The sequence below is a fragment of the Protopterus annectens genome, chromosome 1.part2, assembly GCF_019279795.1.
Source record: "Protopterus annectens isolate FY-2018-M chromosome 1.part2, PAN1.0, whole genome shotgun sequence".
Lineage (NCBI taxonomy): Eukaryota > Metazoa > Chordata > Ceratodontiformes > Protopteridae > Protopterus > Protopterus annectens.
The window spans coordinates 406,354,106-406,375,496 of record NC_056727.1 but is presented as its reverse complement, the minus strand read 5'-3'; the positions used below and the strand labels follow the sequence as shown (position 1 = coordinate 406,375,496).

Here is a 21,391-nt window from a genome sequence, read left to right as displayed (position 1 = left end):
AAGGCGTAATGAAATGTCTATAGACTGGCATCCAAATTTTAACACATACCTAGCCATGAAACGTGTATATGCAGAGACTATGAACATTTCAAATTGCTGGGTTTGTACAGCTATACCGACAGCATATGGAGGACTGATAACGTCCGCTGTCCCTTTGGGGATAAATGAGACTTGGGAGAATTTACTTTTCAATACAAGAACTGTGAGATCACAGGACAAAATAGCTTTATTTTTACCTGTCACACAAAAAGGAATTGTATGTTTTTTCAAAAATGACACCCTCCAGGTGGGCTGGAGCAATTGTAATATAACCATATCTTACCGATGTTATATTAAGAATAGTAATGGCAATACTTTTTGCAATACTAATTATGACTCGTATTTAAACTCATTAAAAACAACTATGAATAACATTCAAAAAAATCCAGTTCTGTTTAAACAATTGTCAGTTATAGATCAAAAAATGTTTCATGCAGGGCTGATGCGTATTAGTACTAAAGTAGAAAACTGTTATTTTATTTGTGGGAAAAAGGCATATAAATGGTTACCTGAGAATTGGTCCGGCAGTTGTTTTTGGGTTACTTGGTTCCGGCAATAAGACATACTGCAAAATTACCTTTGGGTAAAATACGAAACGTAAGAGAAACAGCCCGAAAACCCGAAGGTCCAGTTAAAAAAACCTGTGAATCCAGTTGGAAAGATCAGAGCTGGCTGGAAAGACCACAATTCAGTAAAAGACAAAAGCAAATTGACACATATGGACTTGAGTGACAGTGTTATATCCTGGGCAGAAATATTCCCAGCCTATGGAGCAGTCAAATCAATCTGGGAGCTGAGGAAGTTGTCGAAACTTCTTGAAGTAATGAGTAATGCAACTTTTCCGGCCTAGAACTGGTGAGTGATAAACTGAATGCAATGAGAACTGTAGTGCTACAAAATCGGATGGCTCTTGACTTCACCCTAGCGGCGAGAGGTGGTATGTGCGCGCTTATCAAAAAAGAATGCTGTGCTTATATTCCTGACAATCGTCATGAGATTAATAACCACCTAGAGGTAATTCAGCAAGTATCAGCCATGACTGAACCAGGCCCAAACCCACTGACGGACTTTTTCCAGAATCTATTTTGGGGTGGGGTTCCAGCCTAATAAATATTCTGATTGCCATTTGTGTGGGTATACTCCTAATAGGAGCATGTGTTTGCTGTAAAATTCCCTGCATGAAAAGATTAATCAAAAATTTTATTAATGTATCTGTTACTAAAACTTTTTACCAAGATATTGAGATTGAAAAATTGATCTCAGATGACGCTTTTTCTGAAGTAAAGATTGAATGACTCACCTAGCTGCAAATCCTGAGTGAAAAAGGCTAGGAGATAAAATGACACTATGCATACTTCAAAATAGAATAAAAAGTATTAATACGGGGGAAAATGTTAGAAAAATGTGTATTTAAATATATGAGAAATGCTAGTTTAAAAGCAAAGTAGTATATAATGCATTTTATTCTATTAATCATATAACAGTACAGATTAATTCATGTGTAAATGTAAGTAGTTTTAAAACTGCAGTGTGGCTTGAAGCAAAGCTGATCTCTGACCCTGGCAGGATGCTAGCTTAGCAAGTTTTAATGTTTATGCTTTTCACAAGTGATTATCTGCTGGGTCAGGAAATTAAGTGTGTGAAATAATAAAATCTTCTGCTCTTTCCTGTTGGAATGATTTGGCCTTGTATATGTGTTACTAAGATAGCACGCAGCTGGTGGGAAAGTGTAACAGAGAACAACGACATGTATTAAAAGACTGAAGCTGCTATTGTATTCAAACTGATATGAAACCTTGAACAAGTAACTTTACAGAAAGACATTATGACTGGCCAGCTGAATAGCAAGGCCGTATTGTATCTAGAGGAAAAGTTTTTTTTTAAATATACAGCATCAGCAGACTTAATGAATAAAGGACTGTAAGCTAAAGTGATGTAAATGCCCTGTGACATATCACGTCAGTAAGGTGGGCATAGCTTAAATGTTAAACCTATATAAAATTGTGTGCTTCCTGTTTCATGTCAGACAAAATTCTGTACTTGTACGTTTTTTGCCTCCTGGTGTACACTAGTAAGCTTTTAAATCTGAACCTCCTGTGTATTAAATTCTTAATTTTATTTAACAAGGACACCCTACATGAGGAAATGCCATTAAAGTTAGCAGGGCAGAGGGAATAAAGTGTTCAGCCAGTCACTGGATATGCTAGATGACCAGTCAAGTAAAGACAAAAGAAATACAAAAAGTCTTACCTGAAAAATTTATTTTTCGGAGTACAAATACTAGTTAAAGCACTTTATAACAAATGGTATTTGCCCTTGTGATTCTGAAACAAAAACATTTCTGTGTTGGATGTCAAATGACTGTTGAATATATAGGACAATTAAAATATATTTTTATCAGCATTTAACATTGTCTAGAATTATCTGTATGAATATATAGGACAATTAAAATATATTTTATCAGCATTTAACATTGTCTATAATTATCTGTATGAACCTTTAAAATGGACTAAGTACTGCATGTTGATGTGAAAAGTGTTCTTATTTAGCTTGTATGAAATCATAAGCACTAAACAGTTCTTTCAGAATAAATATTTTGCTGTGAGAGCTTGTGAACGAGACAGTGATCAATCCAAAATTATGTTGCTTTTTATATCATGAATTTGCATAGAAGTACCATCAGTTTTTAAAGTCTCTGCTGCTAAAATTATCAAGTGTGCAATGGAAGTAAAACGTGGAAAGTTGTAACACCCACCCCTCCACCCCCATACACACACCTATTAGCATTTACTGGCAGACAGAGACGTTCATACTAGATAGACAAACATTCATGCCTGCAAGTCTATGTAGGAGAACAGATTTTTAATATTTGAAAACATTGATTGTTTAACAGGTCATTAGAGTTGTAATCCATCCCATTTCCAGGCTTACCTCTTCAACAAGCTGCAGCATACGACGAGTGCTTTCCAGTGACTGTAAAACAAAAAATTATAGAGGTCATATTTCTGCTGGTAAGAAAATGCACCTGAAAACGAAAGCTGATCAATAATTTCAGCAATATAATAAGCTGCAAAAAGAGCAAGGACGAGAATGTGGCAAATCTACACTTTAAAGGCACCAACCTCTTTTAAAACACAAGTGAGCATCTGTTTATAGCTTACTTATCAAGCAAAACCAAGAGCAAACCCAAATCTTTCAGCCACTTAAGCTGGACCAAATGTGACATATTTTATGAGAACATATGCTTCTGGTGTACTGATAAAATAAGGACAAACATTACAAAAAATGTTATGATAAGCCAGTAGCATTGAATTACTTAGGAAACATGCTTTAATAAACTGTATACACTGCATGTACAATGAACAATGTACATTATTTAATATAGCATATGCTTAGAACCAGATTTATTCTTCTGCCTTCATACTGCACAGATATTATAATAATGTAAAAAAGGAGTGGAACTGATGATAGCAGAAGACATATTGTTACTTTTTATTGCCTAACATGCTATAACGATCAAAGCAGTGGAAAACATAGCCCTTCTGGTTAAGAACATTCCTACAGCATGTTTTCCTAAGCAGGAAGAAAAATTCTGTTTAATCCTTGTGTAGGATAAAAATCATTGGAATGGCTCCGCTGCCGAAAAGTTATATTTAGGAACTATTAATCATTAATAGTTTTACACAGACTTCTTGCTGCTTAAAGGATTGAAAAGGTTAACTTGAAAAGTTTTGTCTTTAGCTACCACACACTGCAGTTCATCTAGCAACTTATCAAAAAACATAAATCTCTATGGTCTTACTCAACTCTCCCACTCACTAGAATAATAAAAATAGAGGACCCACAATAGACTGGATACTCTTATGTACCCCAAGTGAAATCTCTACTTCAGAAACTCTCCCTGACTCTCAGTGATCATCTCCCCATATTTGCTTTAAGAAATCAAACTAACATCCAAAAACAATGACACCTTTGTCTCATATTTCAGTCAGTACAACTGATCAATGCTAAATATTTATATCTGGGTGATGTTGTATCCCACATTAGTAACATATTCCTAAGAATACTAAATGAACTAGCCACACTCAAGAAAAAAAAAAAGTTATGTCAAATTCTGTCCTTTGGCTAACCAGAAGTACCAAACATCTTATGAAACTTCAATATGCTGCCTAGAAAACTTGGGCAAGAAATAAAACTCAAACCAGCTATCAAACATTTAAGGAACTCAGAAACAGAACTATCACATTAAATCTGACAGAAAAAAAAATACACGAATCTCCAAAACAAAAACTACAATAACCCCAGTTATTCCTATCCTCCATAAATCAGCTCCTAAACACTGACCATTTAACACAACCCACACCAACACTCAATTCAAACATCCCCACAAACATCACCAATGCATTTAACTCCATCTTTATCAGTTTATTTTCATCCTTACTCAATAGCAACAGCCAAAAAACCCACGGTAGTGGTGCTGCGGTAGTGTTGTCGCCTCACAGCAAGACGTTGTCCCGTTCGATTCTCAGCTAGAGCGTCTTCTGTGAGGAGGCATACATGAATGGGCGTGCTTTCGTTGAAGGTTGTGCATCAGAGCTGGTAACTCGGCACATAAAAATCCACTACCAAACATTAGCGGACCGGAGTTCCGCTGTGGCGACCCCTAACCGGGATAAGCCGAAAGACACAACAACTCAATAGCAACAGCCAAAACAACCCCCACAGCAAATTCCAATCTTTAAAATCGCCATAATCCATATTCCTCCATTCAGTCCCTACCTCCCTATTAAAAAAACAAAACTTTTGCTGAAACTAAAACCCACCTCTCTATCACCTGTCAACCTACCAAATGAATATCTAAAACCTGCAGCAAAGTTCATAGTGTAACTGTCTCTGTATTGATTAACACCTCTATCAATTAATCCTATATTATATATGTATACTGCTCCTATGGAAAAAATGGTACATCCTCTTCATCAATAAAGGTGGTCAATCACCTGAGGTCACTAATTACAGGCCTATTGCCATTTTCTTCCCTCTATTCAAAATACTTGAAAAACACATTCAGTCCCAATTACCACCAAAAAACAAGTTTCTCTCGCAGCATGATTTCAGCCCTCAGCATAACACCTCCATGGTTCTCCTTGGCTTCATTAATACAGTCAACACAAAGAGAGGTAAGGGTAACCTAGTGTCAGTCCTCTTTCTTGAAAGCTTTTGGCACTGTCTCCCGCACTATTCTCTTACAAAACCTCTTTAACCTAGGTCTTAATAACCCCTCCGTCTTCTGGTTTTCCAGCGACCTTGCTAATCAGCACTTTTTCTCGCCATATCAGTTGGTGTTCCACAGGGATCCACATTTGGTTCTATCCCATTTACCATCTTTGTTAATGACCCTGCCTCGAAAAGTTACTAAACCATCATATGTTCAAGAATTTTTATCAGGTTGTGGGAACAATATATGCAGAATAATGTTCAGGAGGAGGAGAAGTGAGGTTTAAGAGAAGGTATGAGTTGAACAAGTTATATAATGTTGGATTGGCAATAATTATAAAAAAGAACATATGTGATGCAGAAAGAATGTAACTGTAAACATGCTCATATGTTTTGTTTTCTTTTATATGAATGTATGTTTATGTTTTAAGTGATAATTTAATAGTGGTGTTAAAAAATAAAGAATCTTTCTACTCAGTAGAAAACTGGCTGACCTTCAACCATCTATTGCTCAACCCCAACAAATCTTCACTCCAAAACCCCTTGCAATAAAAAGTCCTCCTTCTCCATTACCCCATCTAACACTGCCAAAACACCACTTGTTACCCATACCAAAGGAATTCATATAGTTAAAGCCCTAAAATCTGTTGTCCACATAGATCATGTAGGTGAAAAACTCACTAAAAATGTGGCACTGTCTATAGAGCCAAACTATATATATATATATATATATATATATATATATATATATATATATATATATATAAAACAGCTAGATTTCAAATCGCCTCAACCTCCACCTACCTACAATTCTCTATGATGCACCAATATTTATCAATATCTAACAAACATATCTAAACAAGCTAAAACAGTGCTACAAGTTTACAAAATATGCAGCCAATCCCCTCCATATATCACACCAATGTGTAGCAGTCAGACACCCCAAGTGTCTTGAACTTCCTCGTCAGCTCATATACTCTCAGCTCTCTACTGTCTATAAGCTGCTATATAAACCAAATAACTGTCCATCCCTAACAATCCTAATACAATATTACCACCCAACTATGACTGAGCTCCTCCAACAAAGCCCTACAGCCAACCTTAACTGTTTGAGCAGCTGTTGCCTTTAATAGTTATTGCTGGTATTGGGTTCCGCATGGGTTGAACTACAACTACTGTACACTTGCCTGCACATCACCAGTGTCAAGACTGACTTCTATCAATTTTCCTTCCCTGACTTTCTCTCTAAATATACCACTGTCTTGATTTTCTCTCACATCACATTGCAGTTCCTGTTTATATTATACTAACTTACCTTTCATTTCTCTACAAACAGGCTAAAATTTCTCTAGCTGTTAAATCATTGCCATATAACTGAATATTTTCATAACAAGTGTGTTGCTCAGTGTACCAAATGCCATGTATACATAAAGCTAACACATAATACCATTGGACACTTGGTGTTTCTCATACCAAATGGACGATTTGTTTGCTATTATTATAGAAAAGTTAGATTTGCTAAGGATAGTTGGACTTGTGCAACTGGCATAGCATGTAAAACTGTTGAAACAAATATTACTGATTGGGCTAATGAGATAAATAATATTGTTGGGGGGGGAGTACAAATATAACACATTTAGGAAAGGAAGCACCATACATTCTTATTAAAATTTATACAACAGAGAACATCTTTGTAATTTAGGATATGGGTGTACCACAATTTTACAATACAGTGCATTTAGGAGAAAATAAAAAAAAGAAAGGCTAAAGGTCACAGAAATAATGAAGATGTAAATTAGATTTAGTAATGTTTATAAAGCTAAGGAAAAATACACTAAACATTAATGATACAGTTATGATATATAAAACCCAGATTACAAAGAATAATAACATCACTCAGGTACAACACATTGGGCTAATTCCAAAAGACCTGTTCTCATAAATCACTTACTTTAGTGTAAGACCATCTATAAAAAGGCTTACACGACTTGCCCAATTCCAAAATATCTGCTCTCAGTGTAAGCTTGCCCTGATTCTAAAGACTTGCTCTCAGTGTGAATTACTTCAATGGAGGGCCCGTCTGTAAACAGGCTTGGACCTGGGGCCCAATTCCAAAAGATCTGCTCTCAATGTAAGTGGTCACTTACACTGAGAGCAATTGTTTTGGAACTGGCCCCATTATGTCTACACAAAATGACCCTATTGTTCTACAGAGAATGTAGGAGCAGGTTAAAAGGAAGAAATCTAAAATGAGACTGGAAGGATTGAAGAGCATTTCTGTAAGGAAAAACAGGAGAGTGACTGCAATTGACAAAATGGTTCAGGCAGTGGAAGTACAAAGACAGCTAGATAAGAATTGTTTGCTTGCAAATTATGTAGGTGATGAAAATCCTAAGATTAATAAGACAAATGCTGACAGAACAGTTTTTTGTAATAATTCAAAGATCAGACAATAGTAAATTGGATGTGGAGGATTCTTCAGATTAGAAATGATATATTAGAAGCTGAAAGAAAATACCAACCCCCACGCAAGTACGATAAGGTGCCAGACCCAAAAACACCACAGTTCAACTCCACAGGCCAGCACACAATATAGCTCTTGTTCAAATTTGAAATTTAATCAAAATACAGACAGATTCCATCCAAAATGGAAGCACATAAAAACATCAATTCCAAACACCAACAGGTGAAAAAAGCATACAGGTTTCAGCTTATAGTCTTCATCAGTGCTAAGATATTAGAAACTGGAGATTCAATTATTAAATGAACTGATGGTCACAGACCTTAGGATAGTATTATACCTGCCAGGGGAAAATAGAGGATGTGAGTAGTTGACCTTAGGATGCCTAAGTGTAAGGAAGTATGGAGTTATTTTTATTCATGTTGGATAACATGATCTCATTTTTAGGACTCACTGATTGATAGTAGGCAATGTACAGCCCTCTTAGATAACACAGTGTGTACATTTTTCTTAATAAAATGTAGGAAGAAAATCAGGTTAGTATGAATGAAAAAAATTGGATAAATGCATATGTGAAAAAATTACCCAGTTTAAAAAGTAGGAATGTTTAGAACACCCAAGCCTAATCTGGGACGTCTATTTAGACAGAATGGATGCCCAAGTCAAGCCAAGGGAAGAAAATTTTGCAGCAGATATATTACAGTAATTGACTAACAAAAAATTAGATTTTGCCAGATCAGAAACTTAATTCACAGATAGCAAAATCAGATTTATCTATATTGTTTTTAAAAACAAAGAGCATCAGCATTTTTTCTGGAAAATTTGCACTGTTTATATAACCTTACCAATGATTCAAAAGCAGTTTTGTCCGGGTGTATTTTTACTTAACAGACATTGTCACAAAAGTCAGGTCGATGTGTTATGAAAGTAAAGATTGTTATGAGAACAGTGATTTTTACATCCTTGATTGTGTAACTGTCATAAAGACAACCCTGAAACAAGTTACTACTGTTGCTGTGAATACACCTCAAAAGTCAAGTGTTAATGACAATTTCTTGCATAAAACTAAGGAAGAAACAACAACAATAGCTTGGAATTTGAATTTACCAAATAAAGACTGGAATAATATGAATTCTATAACATTAGTAAGGAAATCATTTACAACTTGTATGCAGTAGCAACACCAGTGGTACTGTGGCACAGAGTGAAGCCCTTCCTTCACCTCAGATGATTGGACAAGAGTAGAAGGAGGATGGGGGGGGGAGTATCTGACACCAACTTGGTTATGCTGTTGGGAGGAAGACTGCCTTGGCTTGCTGCAGTAACAGCATTAAGAGCCTGGTGATCTCTATGCTACAAACATTATGATGCTTAATTGAGAGGTTGCTCATATGCTGATACAAGTATGCACCTCCCACAAACAGCAACTGCAGAGTTTGTTGGACTACCGTGGGGTGAGAGAGGGTCAGGACACTCTCTCCAGTAAATGCATGATGGCACACCAAAATCCTCAATCTCTTCATCAACCTCAAGTGCAGGTTGGCTTGAGCCCATGGGAGGGTTAGGTAGGTCCAGTAAACTTAAAGAATAAGGAGATGAGCTAGTGGCAGTCGATGGTCAGTTCTGGTATGGACAGCAATTGTTGCAATTTGTAAACAGACCTACAAGGACAAAGAACATTCAGGATACTGTTTGTGCTCCTAAGGAGATAATTGTTACTTTGTTTCAAGCATTACCCCCTTTCCTGTGCAGTGATTATGGAGTTATAAAGTTTAAATGACTGTCAGATCATTTTACCAAACAAAACAAATTAAAAACGCTCTGATACCAGCAGGTTAAATTCAAATGAGCCAAGCAGCAGATGAAATTCAAGTAAGCCAAGCCACACAGTCCGTCCCTCAAGTTGAAACGATTTATTTAAGCACCAAAAACGAGCTTTTCGTCGGACACACTCCAACTTCATCAGAAAAAACAGTAAAACAGTGTCTTGCTACAAGCCGTTATCTTATATGCAAAAAATCATTTAAAAATCACATGATCTTTAATTAGTAGTGAATTGAATGCCGGCACACCCACCAACACTAAAACTTGTGGTATGTCGACCAAGCATTCAATAGAATATCAACAGTTAAAAAATTAAAATCAGCTACTACACATATAATGCAGCATAAATGGCATCAAAAACTGTGCACTGGAAACTGGTGCATGCCGCAACACTACGGTAGTATTCATAAAATAATAACATGAAGTAACAAACGCAACATCGATATATAACTCTTATAACTCTGTTGAAACACATAATCACCTAAGAGACACTGGCAGGTATTCTTGAACCTCCAATCTAAACGCCCCGATAAATGCAAGATAGTATAACGATCTTGCAAATGTAAGAGTGGCCTTTTACAAAAATTTCCCCTCATCATGTAAGGGACCCAGTGTTTGAACCGAATAACAATCAGTGCATACATAAGCCTACAAAACTGACTAATAAACCCTAGTAGTACCTTAAAGGGCCATAAACTGAAAAACTAAGTAAGCATCAGCTGATGACACTCTAAAAGTCAACACAAACAAATACGTGAATCAATGAATAAAACATACTAAATCCCTACATAACTGATATATCAAAATATGTATTGAGAATAAAAAAATAAGAAAAAAATATAGAAAAAAAATAAAAATAACATATTTATAATGAATAAGCGCAATTCATGCCTCGACTTAAAGACCATGCAACAAAAATTTGTACAATATAAGAAATATAAATCATACAATATAACTCCTACCAAGTGGCTATAAATTCCATTCCTGACCTTGGTATATGACCCAACCAGAGGAGAAAGTAATAAACCGTGACCCTGTCCCGAGTCCAACACTATGCTACCTAGTGGCCTTTCAGAGAATAATAATAAGGGACCAATGTTACTGTGAAGCAAAAAAGACCATACTAGAAATGAACCTAAGCAAGTTAGCCCTGCAACATGCCATTGAGACCTGGGGTATGACAAGCATCCAACCTGAGTTGCCACGATAACTCCCGGCTTTCCAAAAGGAAGGAGGTGGATCCCCCCCTAAAGTCGGATTTCACCTGGTCAATAATGCAAAACAAAAAATGATAACTCGGGTTTTCTGCTATGTGTCTGGCTAAAGCATTGTCCATCTTGCCTTTCCTGATAGCATAAAGATGCTCATATATACGTTCCTGCAGTTTTCTGTCAGTTTTCCCAACATAAAATGCAGGACAGCTAGAACACTGAGCCAAGTACACCACTTGCGTACTACAGCAATTAAATCTACCCGTTAGATTACACACCTTGTCCCTGATAGTAAATCTCATCTCTGTCTTTATATGGCTGCAATAGTGACACATATTGCACTTATACATTCCATTCCTGTTGCTTAAAATCTTAGATTTTCTTTCTAAAACTCCTTTAATATTTAAACCTCTCTTGAACACTATTCGGGGTAGTTCTACCAAAGTTTTGCATATAGAGTCATCCTGGGTGATCAAATTCCAATTTTTCAATATAATAGCAAAAATCTCCCAAGCATCCAAGCTGTATGTTAAGATAAAACTGTATGACATAGGGAAAGGTTCATCCTTCCTCCCTTCGAATGTTGCTGTATCAGGGATATTTAGATTTAAAATAGGTACATATACTCCAGAAGTTCTTTTATTATGGACCTCCTGTAACAGATTTTTAATAAGGTCTTGCGGGTAGCCCCTATTAGAGAAAAGGTCTGCCATGAAAGCACATTCTTCCTCAAAGTCGCAGTCCCTTGATACCATACGGGCATGGATGCTTGTCATACCCCAGGTCTCAATGGCATGTTGTCCATTACTTGCCTTTTGAAACTTAAAAGGCTGAATAGGTAGTTTACAGATAATATTTCCATGTGTTTTCGACAAATTCATTATAATTATTTTTGGCCATGAACACCATTGGAATAATTCAAATTTAATTAGCAGTTAGGCAGGTCATATCAAACCCGTCCATTCAATTATCATATATATATTTTAAATACAATTTTAACATATATTTCTCCTAAACCAGCAACATTGTACATTTCTGTAGCCTTGTGTGGCAGGGCTAACTTGCTTAGGTTCGTTCCTAGTATGGTCTTTTTTGCTTCACAGTAACATTGGTCCCTTATTATTATTCTCTGAAAGGCCACTAGGTAGCATAGTGTCGGACTCAGGACAGGGTCATGGTTCATTACTTTCTCCTCTGTTTGGGTCATATACCAGGGTCAGGAATGGAATTTATACAGCCACTTGGTAGGAGTTATATTGTATGATTTATATTTCTTATTTTGTACAAATTTTTGTTGCATGGTCTTTAAGTCAAGGCATGAATTGCGCTTATTTATTATAAATATGTTATTTTTTTTTCTATATTTTTTCTTATTTTTTATTCTCAATACATATTTTGATATATCAGTTATGTAGGGATTTAGTATGTTTTATTCATTGATTCACATATTTGTTTGTGTTGACTTTTAGAGTGTCGTCAACTGATGCTTACTTAGTTTTTCAGTTTATGGCCCTTTAAGGTACTACTAGGGTTTATTAGTCAGTTTCTTAGGCTTATGTATGCACCGATTGTTCTTCGGTTCAAACACTGGGTCCCTTACATGATGAGGGGAAATTTTTGTAAAAGGCCACTCTTACATTTGCAAGATCGTTATACTATCTTGCATTTATCAGGACATTTAGATTGGAGGTTCAAGAATACCTGCCAGTGTCTCTTAGGTGATTACGTGTTTCAACAGAGTTATAAGAGTTATATATCGATGTTGCATTTGTTACTTCATGTTATTATTTTATGAATACTACCGTAGTGTTGCGGCATGCACCAGTTTCCAGTGCACAGTTTTTAATGCCATTTATGCTGCATTATATGTGTAGTAGCTGATTTAAATTTTTTAACTGTTGATATTCTATTGAATGCTTGGTCGACATAACACAAGTTTTACTAATTAAAGATCATGTGATTTTTAAATGATTTTTTGCATATGAGATAATGGCTTGTAGCAAGACACTGTTTTACTGTTTTTTCTGATGAAGTTGGAGTGTGTCTGACGAAAAGCTCATTTTTGGTGCTTAAATAAATCGTTTCAACTTGAGGGACGGACTGTATGGCTTGGCTTACTTGAATTTCATCTGCTGCTTGGCTCATTTGAATTTAACCTACTGGTATCGGAGTGTTTTTAATTTGTTTTATTAGTTTTTTGGTTTCTTGAGTTTGTCATTTTACCAAACAGAAATATAAACCAAATGTGCAGAAGGTTAATAACAAGCTATGTGGAAGCAACACAATTCCTGTGTCTAACTGGACTAATACATTTAATGGAAAGATGGCAGCAGGAATTTGGTAATTTTGAAAGGTAAATTGTTTGAATACAAAAAATTGAAAATTGTTTAACATCAGGATCTAAAAAGTCAGGCTCAGGAGGATATTTTTCAGTACAGTATGACAATTAAGATAAGAGATAAAAAACACTGAAACAGGGTCAAACTATAACTTTGAAAATTGAAAACAGTGTTAAGTAAGATCAGGAAAAGGTTGAAGGAAATGCTATCTAAATATGCTGAACATAACATAAAACAATTTTATAAACATATCTAAAATGTGGTGGGAGTAAAGACAGAAAAAAGTGTGTAGATTCTAAAATGTTTTCTTACATACAACAAAATCTTAAGAAAATCTTAAGTAAAACAGTTTGTTTCCACAAAGACAGAGATAATTTGTGAAAGCAACATTTAGATATTTAAATGTGATTAAATTATGTGGAAAAAGTACTAAGCCAACTGGACCTTTAGTAAAGCATGTGAAAGAGGGATGACATTAGTAACAGTGACCCCTCAATGAGATCATGCCAATGTGAACTTGCAGTACCATCATATCTATTTATCACAAAGTCATTTAACTATGGTAAGATTCTTCCCAGCTGGAGACTTACCGTTGTCAAGCTCATCTTTAAGATCAAGGGAAATTAGAATAACCCAGAGTCATACTGACTTATAAGTTTACTTTTGGTCTGTGGATAAATACTGGAGAACGCCATATTGGATAAATTGTTGTCAGAAATGGCAAGGTTGGAACTTGAAACCTTATATCAACTTTCATATGTAGTATTGTTACTCAATAATATAACAGCAATAAAAAATATGCTGTGATGTAATTTATGTGGACTTATCTTCACCCTTTGACAAATGATACATAAATCACTGGTTCACAAATTAGAAAAAAAATGTTAATTTAGTCTTAATAAGCTGGATAACTGCATGGCTTACAAATGGGATATAATGAGTATACAGGAATTAAACAGGTTGAATTCTATGTAACTGTTAATGTATCGTGCAGGCTTTGACCTGGGCCGACACTTGTTTTGTTGTGCCTTCTCAATTTATCTTTTTACTGAAGAGTAAAATTGCAGAGAGTTATTGAAACTGCATTCATGTAAGGATCTTGTTATACTGATAGATCCCAACATTGAGTGTTTCTGTTCATATGAAAACAAATGATTAATGATCCCTATATGACTACGGGTTCTATAAAAGGAGTTATAAAGTGCAGGAAAGGAAAATAAGGACTTAATTTTTGTAAGATACATTAGACACAAACTAGACTATGTGTAAACATATTGCTTTATAGCAGCCTGATTTTGTTCTACATGTTGGTCCTATTCTCCCTTTTTTGTGCAATGTTTTTAGAGTGAAAGGTTTACAAAATACAAATAATAAAAAAAAAAAACGTACAATAAGCTGGTTGCATAAGTGTGCGCACCCTTAAACTAATACTTTGTTGAAGCATCTTTTCATTTAATTACAGTATTCAGTCTTCTTGGTAGGAGTCTATCAGCATGGCACATCTTGACTTGACAATATTTACCTACTCTTCCTTACAAATGCGCTCCAAATCTGTCAGATTGCGAGGGCATCTCTTGTGCACAGCCCTCTTCAAGTCACCCCATAGATTTTCTATTGGATTTAGGTCCGGGCTCTAGCTGGACCATTCCAAAACTTTAATTTTCTTCTGGTGAAGCCATTTTTTGTTGATCTATATGTATGCTCTGGGTCATTGTCATGTTGAAAAGTAAAATTCTTCTTCATCTTCAGTTTTCTAGCAGATACCTGAGGATTTTGGGCCAAAAGTGACTGGTATTTGGAACTGTTCATAATTCCCTCCACCTTGACTAAAGTCCCAGTTCCAGCTGAAGAAAAGCAACCCCAAACCATGATACTGCCACCACCATGCTTCACCATGGGGATGGTGTTCTTTTGTTGATGTGAAGTGTTGTTTTTGCGCCAAACGTATCTTTTGGAATTGTGGCCAAAATGTTCAATCTTGGTCTCATCAGACCATAACACATTTTCCCACATACTTTTGAGAGACTTGATATATTGTTTTGCAAATTTTAGCTGAGCCTAGATGTTTTTCTGTGTAAGAAAAGGCTTTCTTATAAAATGTAAAATGATAGCTGCTACAACAATTGGGATAATGTTCTCCGTTACAGACCACAAGTCTCAGTGTATGAATATTCCAACCAGTTTAATGACCATCAAATAAATAATCACAGTCGAATTAGGTGCCTTTCGTCTTTCAAATCACAAAGACTTCTTCAGATACCTGATGGTCATTAAACTGTTTGGAATATTCATACATTAAGAGACTTGTGGTCTGTAATGGAGAACATTATCCGGATTGTTGTAGCAGCTATCATTTTACATTTTGTAAGTTTGGTACGATTTCTTGGTGTGTTTTAATTGTGTAAGAAAAGGCTTTCGACTTGCAAGCCTACCCCATAGTCCAGACATACGGAGAACATGGGAGATTGTTGTCACATGTAGTACACAATCAGTACTTGCCAGAAATTCTTGCAGCTCCTTCAGTGTTGCTATAAGTCTTTTGGCAGCCTCCCTGACCAGTTTTTGTCTGGTCTTTTTATCAATTTTGGAGGCACGTACAGATCTTTGCAATGTCACTGTTGTCCCATATTTTCTCCACTTTTTGATGACTATCTTCACTGTGTTCCATGGTATATCCAATGCTCTGGACATTTTTTGTACCCTTCTCCTGACTGATACCTTTCAACAATGAGATCCCTTTGATGCTTTGTAATCTCTCTATTGCTGTAGCAGGCAACTGAGTAAATGTCAGGGAAATTCTACTAGGACAGCTGAACTTTATTTGGGGTTAATCAAAGTCTCTTTAATTGATGGCAGGTGGGTACCCAAGAAGACTGAATGCTGTAATTAAATCAAAAGGTGCTTCAACAAAGTATTAGTTTAAGGGTGTGCACACTTATGCAACCAGCTTATTGTAAATTTTTTATTTTTTATATTTTTTCCCTTAACAGATTTGTTTGTTTTTCAATTAAATTGCACAGGTTATAGGTCACATTAAAGGTGGGAAAAGGTTTGAAATTATTTATTGTGGTCTCATTTTTGTATATCTCAAAAAACTGGCATTTTAACAGGGATATGTATACTTTTTATATCCACTGTATATAAATGTGCAGCTCTAAAATCTATGATTGCAGAAAAAGGGTACAGAAATCAAAATTAATAACACCATTAAAGACATTGTGGAGTATAGAGAAGATGATATGTTACATTCTCAAAACGGGCAATCTTGTCCCCAGAAAATTGTTCTGCAGGTTCAGGTTTTTATAGCACATTGGTACTAGAATTCATAGCTGACAGTGTGACCTTTAATCAGGTTGCCAGAAACAACTAGAATATTGTAAAGAGAAATTAGTATCTGATCAACAAAACAGACATAATCCCTAGATTTGTGTAGAAGAAAAATATTAACCCTAATAACATTTTTCAAAGATCTAAGATTAACACCATGTATACTGACAAAACTAAAGGAACAGCTGCCTGAGTTTTGGAAGATGTACAGATACAAAAGTGCCATGCCATATATTACTGTTCCTTCTTTAAATACATCTGGGGGGGGGGCTGAAACATATTAGACTTACCTTGCTTCTTGCGGTAGCCGAGAGGTATTTTATGTTGGCAGGACATTTCATAAGCTGATGTGGTATGTATATTAATATGTGCATGCAATCAAAACTAAATAGAAAACACATACTTTCTTTAAATATTCTTCACTTTGCAGCAGTTTGCAATAGTTTCATTTTTTTATGGACCAGGTGAAACTGTATGATTATTAGGGGTGGGGTTGGAAATACTTGACAGCCTCACCTTTGCCTGATACTTGTACCACTGGATCTTTGTCATATTTCTTTTACACTTTTTCATGTTGTTAACCACTTATTGACTTACTTTTCTGTATCACATTAGCTAGGTCCTTAATTTTTGCTGCTGACCCTTTTACTTATTTAACAGTGTACTCATATTGATAGGGTAGTATTTTGACTAGTCCTTTTAACTTCCTGTCCAATTTTTTATTGATAAAGTATTCATCTTATGTTATTCTGAGATCATCTTACGGCTGTCTGTCATTTTATTTCCTCTATGCTTCCTAGGAAAAGTATAAACAATGGCAGGAAGTTGGGAATTTTTAAGAATGATGTCTAGTTGACATTTCCACTAGAGATTGGGGACATCAAGAATGACTCATTGTCAACAAGCATTCAAGTAATGACACTGCAGGGAGACATACCCCCGAAGTAGCTGCATCTCTATCCTGTGGTGTGTATCTGTGGATCCCTCACACCATCTGAAACAGTTGGGAGTGCCTTGATGTCCTGTAGCACTGGCCACAATGTTATGCTCCAATGCAAGCTCAGTGTGCAACAAAACAGGTGTTATATCTAACTTGTTGCTTTAAAAAAAACTGTCCTTTAGAATGGAGATGTGAGTGCACCAAAACATTGTTACTTTTCTTGAAGCTGCGAAATCATTGAGTTCTCTGACATATATTATCCAAGATCAGTTCAGGCTGGTGGGGTGGGTTACAAATTCTTATCACTCCATCTAAAGAAGGCTGGAGTTTTTCACTTGTTTGACTTTGCAGATGGTGCAGGAACAAACTGTGGGCACTTCCTTCTCTACAATACACTTGGTAGTGTTTGTTACCTTAGGAATTTACTGATTTTCTTGTATGCTTGGTCTTGATTTCATCTAAGTAGCTTATTATGGGATAACGTCAGTATCAAAACAGATGACAACTCAGTTGCTTTTGTTAAAGAATTGGTATGTATTATGAAAGGCTTAGGGTTTGCTTGGATTGTTTCGACTGCTACCCATACTGTTGGATAGTTGTTCCTGGCTGAATAAATCTGTATTTTCTCTCCTTTTAAGTAAGTCAAGAACAGATAAGATACCAAGAGAAGACTGAGATTTTCATTTTACATGAAGAACAACGTATTATGTTTATAGATATGGATTAGTCTGCTTTTTTAGGCATCTAGACATAACATTTACATGTAGGCCATCCTATATAAGTAAACAATACAGAGATGATTGGGTTTTGGTAGGTAAAGGCTAGGGTCCCTTCAACAAAGCATTTAAGTTATGTACCATAGTACTTTTTTACTTAACTTCAGTACTGCACACATTCATGACTTGTGCAAATTGCAACAGGTAAATGCTCTTAGAAAACTGCGATTTTTAAATTATTAACTGTCTCAAAATTGTTGTTTCCTCAGTTAAAGTCTATTTTGAGATAAAACATATGCAACTTCTACCCATCAGATATTGTAGGTGTAGCAATTGCAGGTCACCAAATCTAACATTGCAAAATGTTAAAAGTTTTGGATGACATTTGATGCATTGCTACAGGCAGTAGCACAGTTCGGGTGGGGGTAAAAGAGACACAAGCTATCAGGGATACAATTAGCACTCAGACTAGTTGCAAATTGGGTGCAAGTGTAGTACTGACATCCATTTAGGTAGCTGCAGCTGATAATGAAACTGCCTAAATGAATGCGCTTAGATGTCAGCAACAAGAAGAGAGCAACAAAACTCTTTGCTTCAGTGACTTTTTTCTTTGTTTCTCAATTTCTGAGTAAGACCCTTTTTTCAGTCCTCAAACTTTGGGTGACTGAGTTTGGTCTTGGGAACTGCCCAGTGTTGCAAGTGCACCAGCTAATGCTCTAGCTTCAGGAACAGAACAACTGCCTACACAGCAATGGCACCTTCACAAAATTAAGGGTAAGTCTGGCTGCTTATTATTTTATTTTCTCACTTTGCAGGACAATTACATTTTTTGGAATATATTTTAGAGACTAACAATATTCCTGTGTGATTCATATGGGAATGGGGTAGGTCATGTGTAATAGAATTCCATAAGTGATTACAAAGAGAACAGAGCTATAAAACTTGTAAATTAATAATACATACAAGCACTTGCCAAGTTTAAATTCATTACTTAAGATTAACACACAAGCACATTTGATACTTTAATATAAGACCTCAGTTGTACACTTCTATATGCATAGCATTGTTAAGACTAGTAAGGCATGCATTTCAAATTCATAAAAAAGTTGGGGCATTTAATAAGAACATACAGTAAACAACAACTGTATTAACAAACATTGGACCCATGGCCTTGACATGGCTATCCTGTTGGAAACATAACAATACTTGACAACAACTGCAAGCCTCGTTGGCTCTGCGGTGGAAAAACTGGCAGCGGTTCACAAAAGGAAAAAGATGCAGGCACAAAATGGACAGTGCAAGCAACAGAGTAGTTTTACTGAATAAATAAATCTGAAGTAATTTATTTATATATTTCATAATAAACATAACTAGATCATTGTATCCATAATAAAGAAGTATATACAGCAGTTGTCCTCTGTGGTGCAGCAATTAGCATTGTCACCTCACAACAAGAGGATCCCTGGTTCGATTCTTGGCTGGCATGCCTTCTGTGTGGAGTCTGCATGTCCTCCCCGCGGTCAAGTGACATATAAAGACATGCAGGTAGGTGTGTGTGTGAATGGGTGTGCCTTCATTGAAGGTTGGGCATCAGGCTGGCACCTTGACACTATAAAAATCTACTGCCAATCATAAGCGGACTGGCGTTCTGCTGTGGCTACCCCTAACCGGGAAAAGCTGAAAGATATTATTATACAGCAGTTGCCCTGTCAGATAAATTAAACTAATGTGAAATTAATTAGGCAAAGAAGACCTCTATGAGGTAAAGTGCAGGTCAACTAGTGTATATCTGTATAACAAGAGGTGATTTGAATTCCTGGCATGCAAACACTAAATAAAAGAGCAGCAGGAAATCAGAAGTGGTTTGGTAATAAAGATTGATTTAGTCAGACTGCTCTATAGGTTCATAGGTTCATAGGTTTATACTAGGCTATCTGCCCTAAGGCATTTATAAGCCTAGCCCAAATTATTGTGGCTTACGCCACCCCTTATATGAAAAAATACTGTGCCCATTAGTTTGTTGTGCCTCTGTCCAGCAGTGACCCAGAGATGATTCCCGGGGTAAACCTACGATCTCCCATCCACAGGTCTAGATTTCTCTTGAACAGAGTCAGCGAGGTGCTCTGCCTCACATGGACCGGGATTTTATTCCACAGCATAGGGAGTCTCTGAGTGATAAATCTATCCCTCCAGCACGTCCTATTTATATCCGTGCTAAGGTTTAAGTCGCTTGCTCTAGTGGTTTTGGTGGATTTGGATTTTTGAGGTGGAGCATGTCCATTAATTCCGGGTTGGACATGGCCTTGTATGTCAGGCACATGTCACCTCTGAGCAGGCGGTATGCGACTGAATAGAGCTGGAGTTTCTTCAATCTGGCAGCATATGACAGATTTTGGAGTCCCTTTATCCTTTTGGTGAGGAACTTTTGGGGTCTCTCCAATTGCTGCAGATGTCGGGTGAGATACATCCCGAATGGGGCATTGTACTCGATCATTGGTCTGATAAGTGAAGAGTACAGGGAACAATGACCTCACTAGATCTGGATGTGAATCCTTCATGATCAGGTGGGCAATGTAGAAGGTCTTTCTAACCACTTTAGCAATGTGAGTGTCAAAGAAAGGCCACTGTCAACCTGGGTCCCCAGGTCCCTGATAACCTCTTCTGTGCTTAGTGGATTGCCACCTATATGGTAGCTTGGGGTTACCTTGTTTTTCCCGAAGGGTATGACTATACATTTTTGGCGTTTAACTTCAGGCCATGGCTCTGGCACCAGCTATCTGTTTCCGTGAGTCCCTTCTGAAGGATATCAGTGTCCGATGCACTTTCCACTATGGCCCAGTTTGCAGTCATCTGCAAACTTTGTCAGCCAAAGTCCTCCCTTGTTGCCCTGTACTTCTGAGAAGTAGATGCAAAACAATGGGGGCCAAGGACCGAGCCCTGTGGGACACCACTTGTGACCGGCTTGAGTCTGACAGAGCGCCAGCAACTCTAACCCTGTGGGTTCTGTCCTAAAGCCAGTTTGCAACCCATCTTGTGACATATGGGTTTACATTTAAGCTGGTAAGTTTTACTACAATACCCGAGTGGGGTATTGTGTCGAAAGCCTTTGCAAGGTCAAGGTAGGCTGTATGGACTGCCTTTCCCTCATCAATGGCCTTGGTGACTATTTCGAAGAAGTCGACCAAGTTCAAAAGGCATGATCTTCCCTTGACAAAGCCAAACTGGGTCGGGTCCAATGTCTGCAAGTCCCCTATATCTTTGTTTATGAGCTCCATTATGATCCTCTCCATAGCTTTGCAGACTAGACTTGTTAAGCTTAT

The 21,391-nt window shown here is 36.8% G+C and overlaps 1 protein-coding gene across 2 annotated transcripts in view; it reads right to left on the bottom strand.

Moving 5' to 3' along the window:
• The window catches only part of SNAP25 (synaptosome associated protein 25), a 560,791-nt gene that overhangs the window by 265,396 nt on the left and 274,004 nt on the right, over positions 1 to 21,391 (bottom strand). For both annotated transcript variants that reach the window (XM_044056714.1, XM_044056704.1), the window contains exon 3: positions 2,971 to 3,012. In XM_044056714.1, coding sequence (XP_043912649.1) covers positions 2,971 to 3,012 — 42 coding nt within the window. The remainder of the gene's footprint in view (positions 1 to 2,970; positions 3,013 to 21,391) is intronic.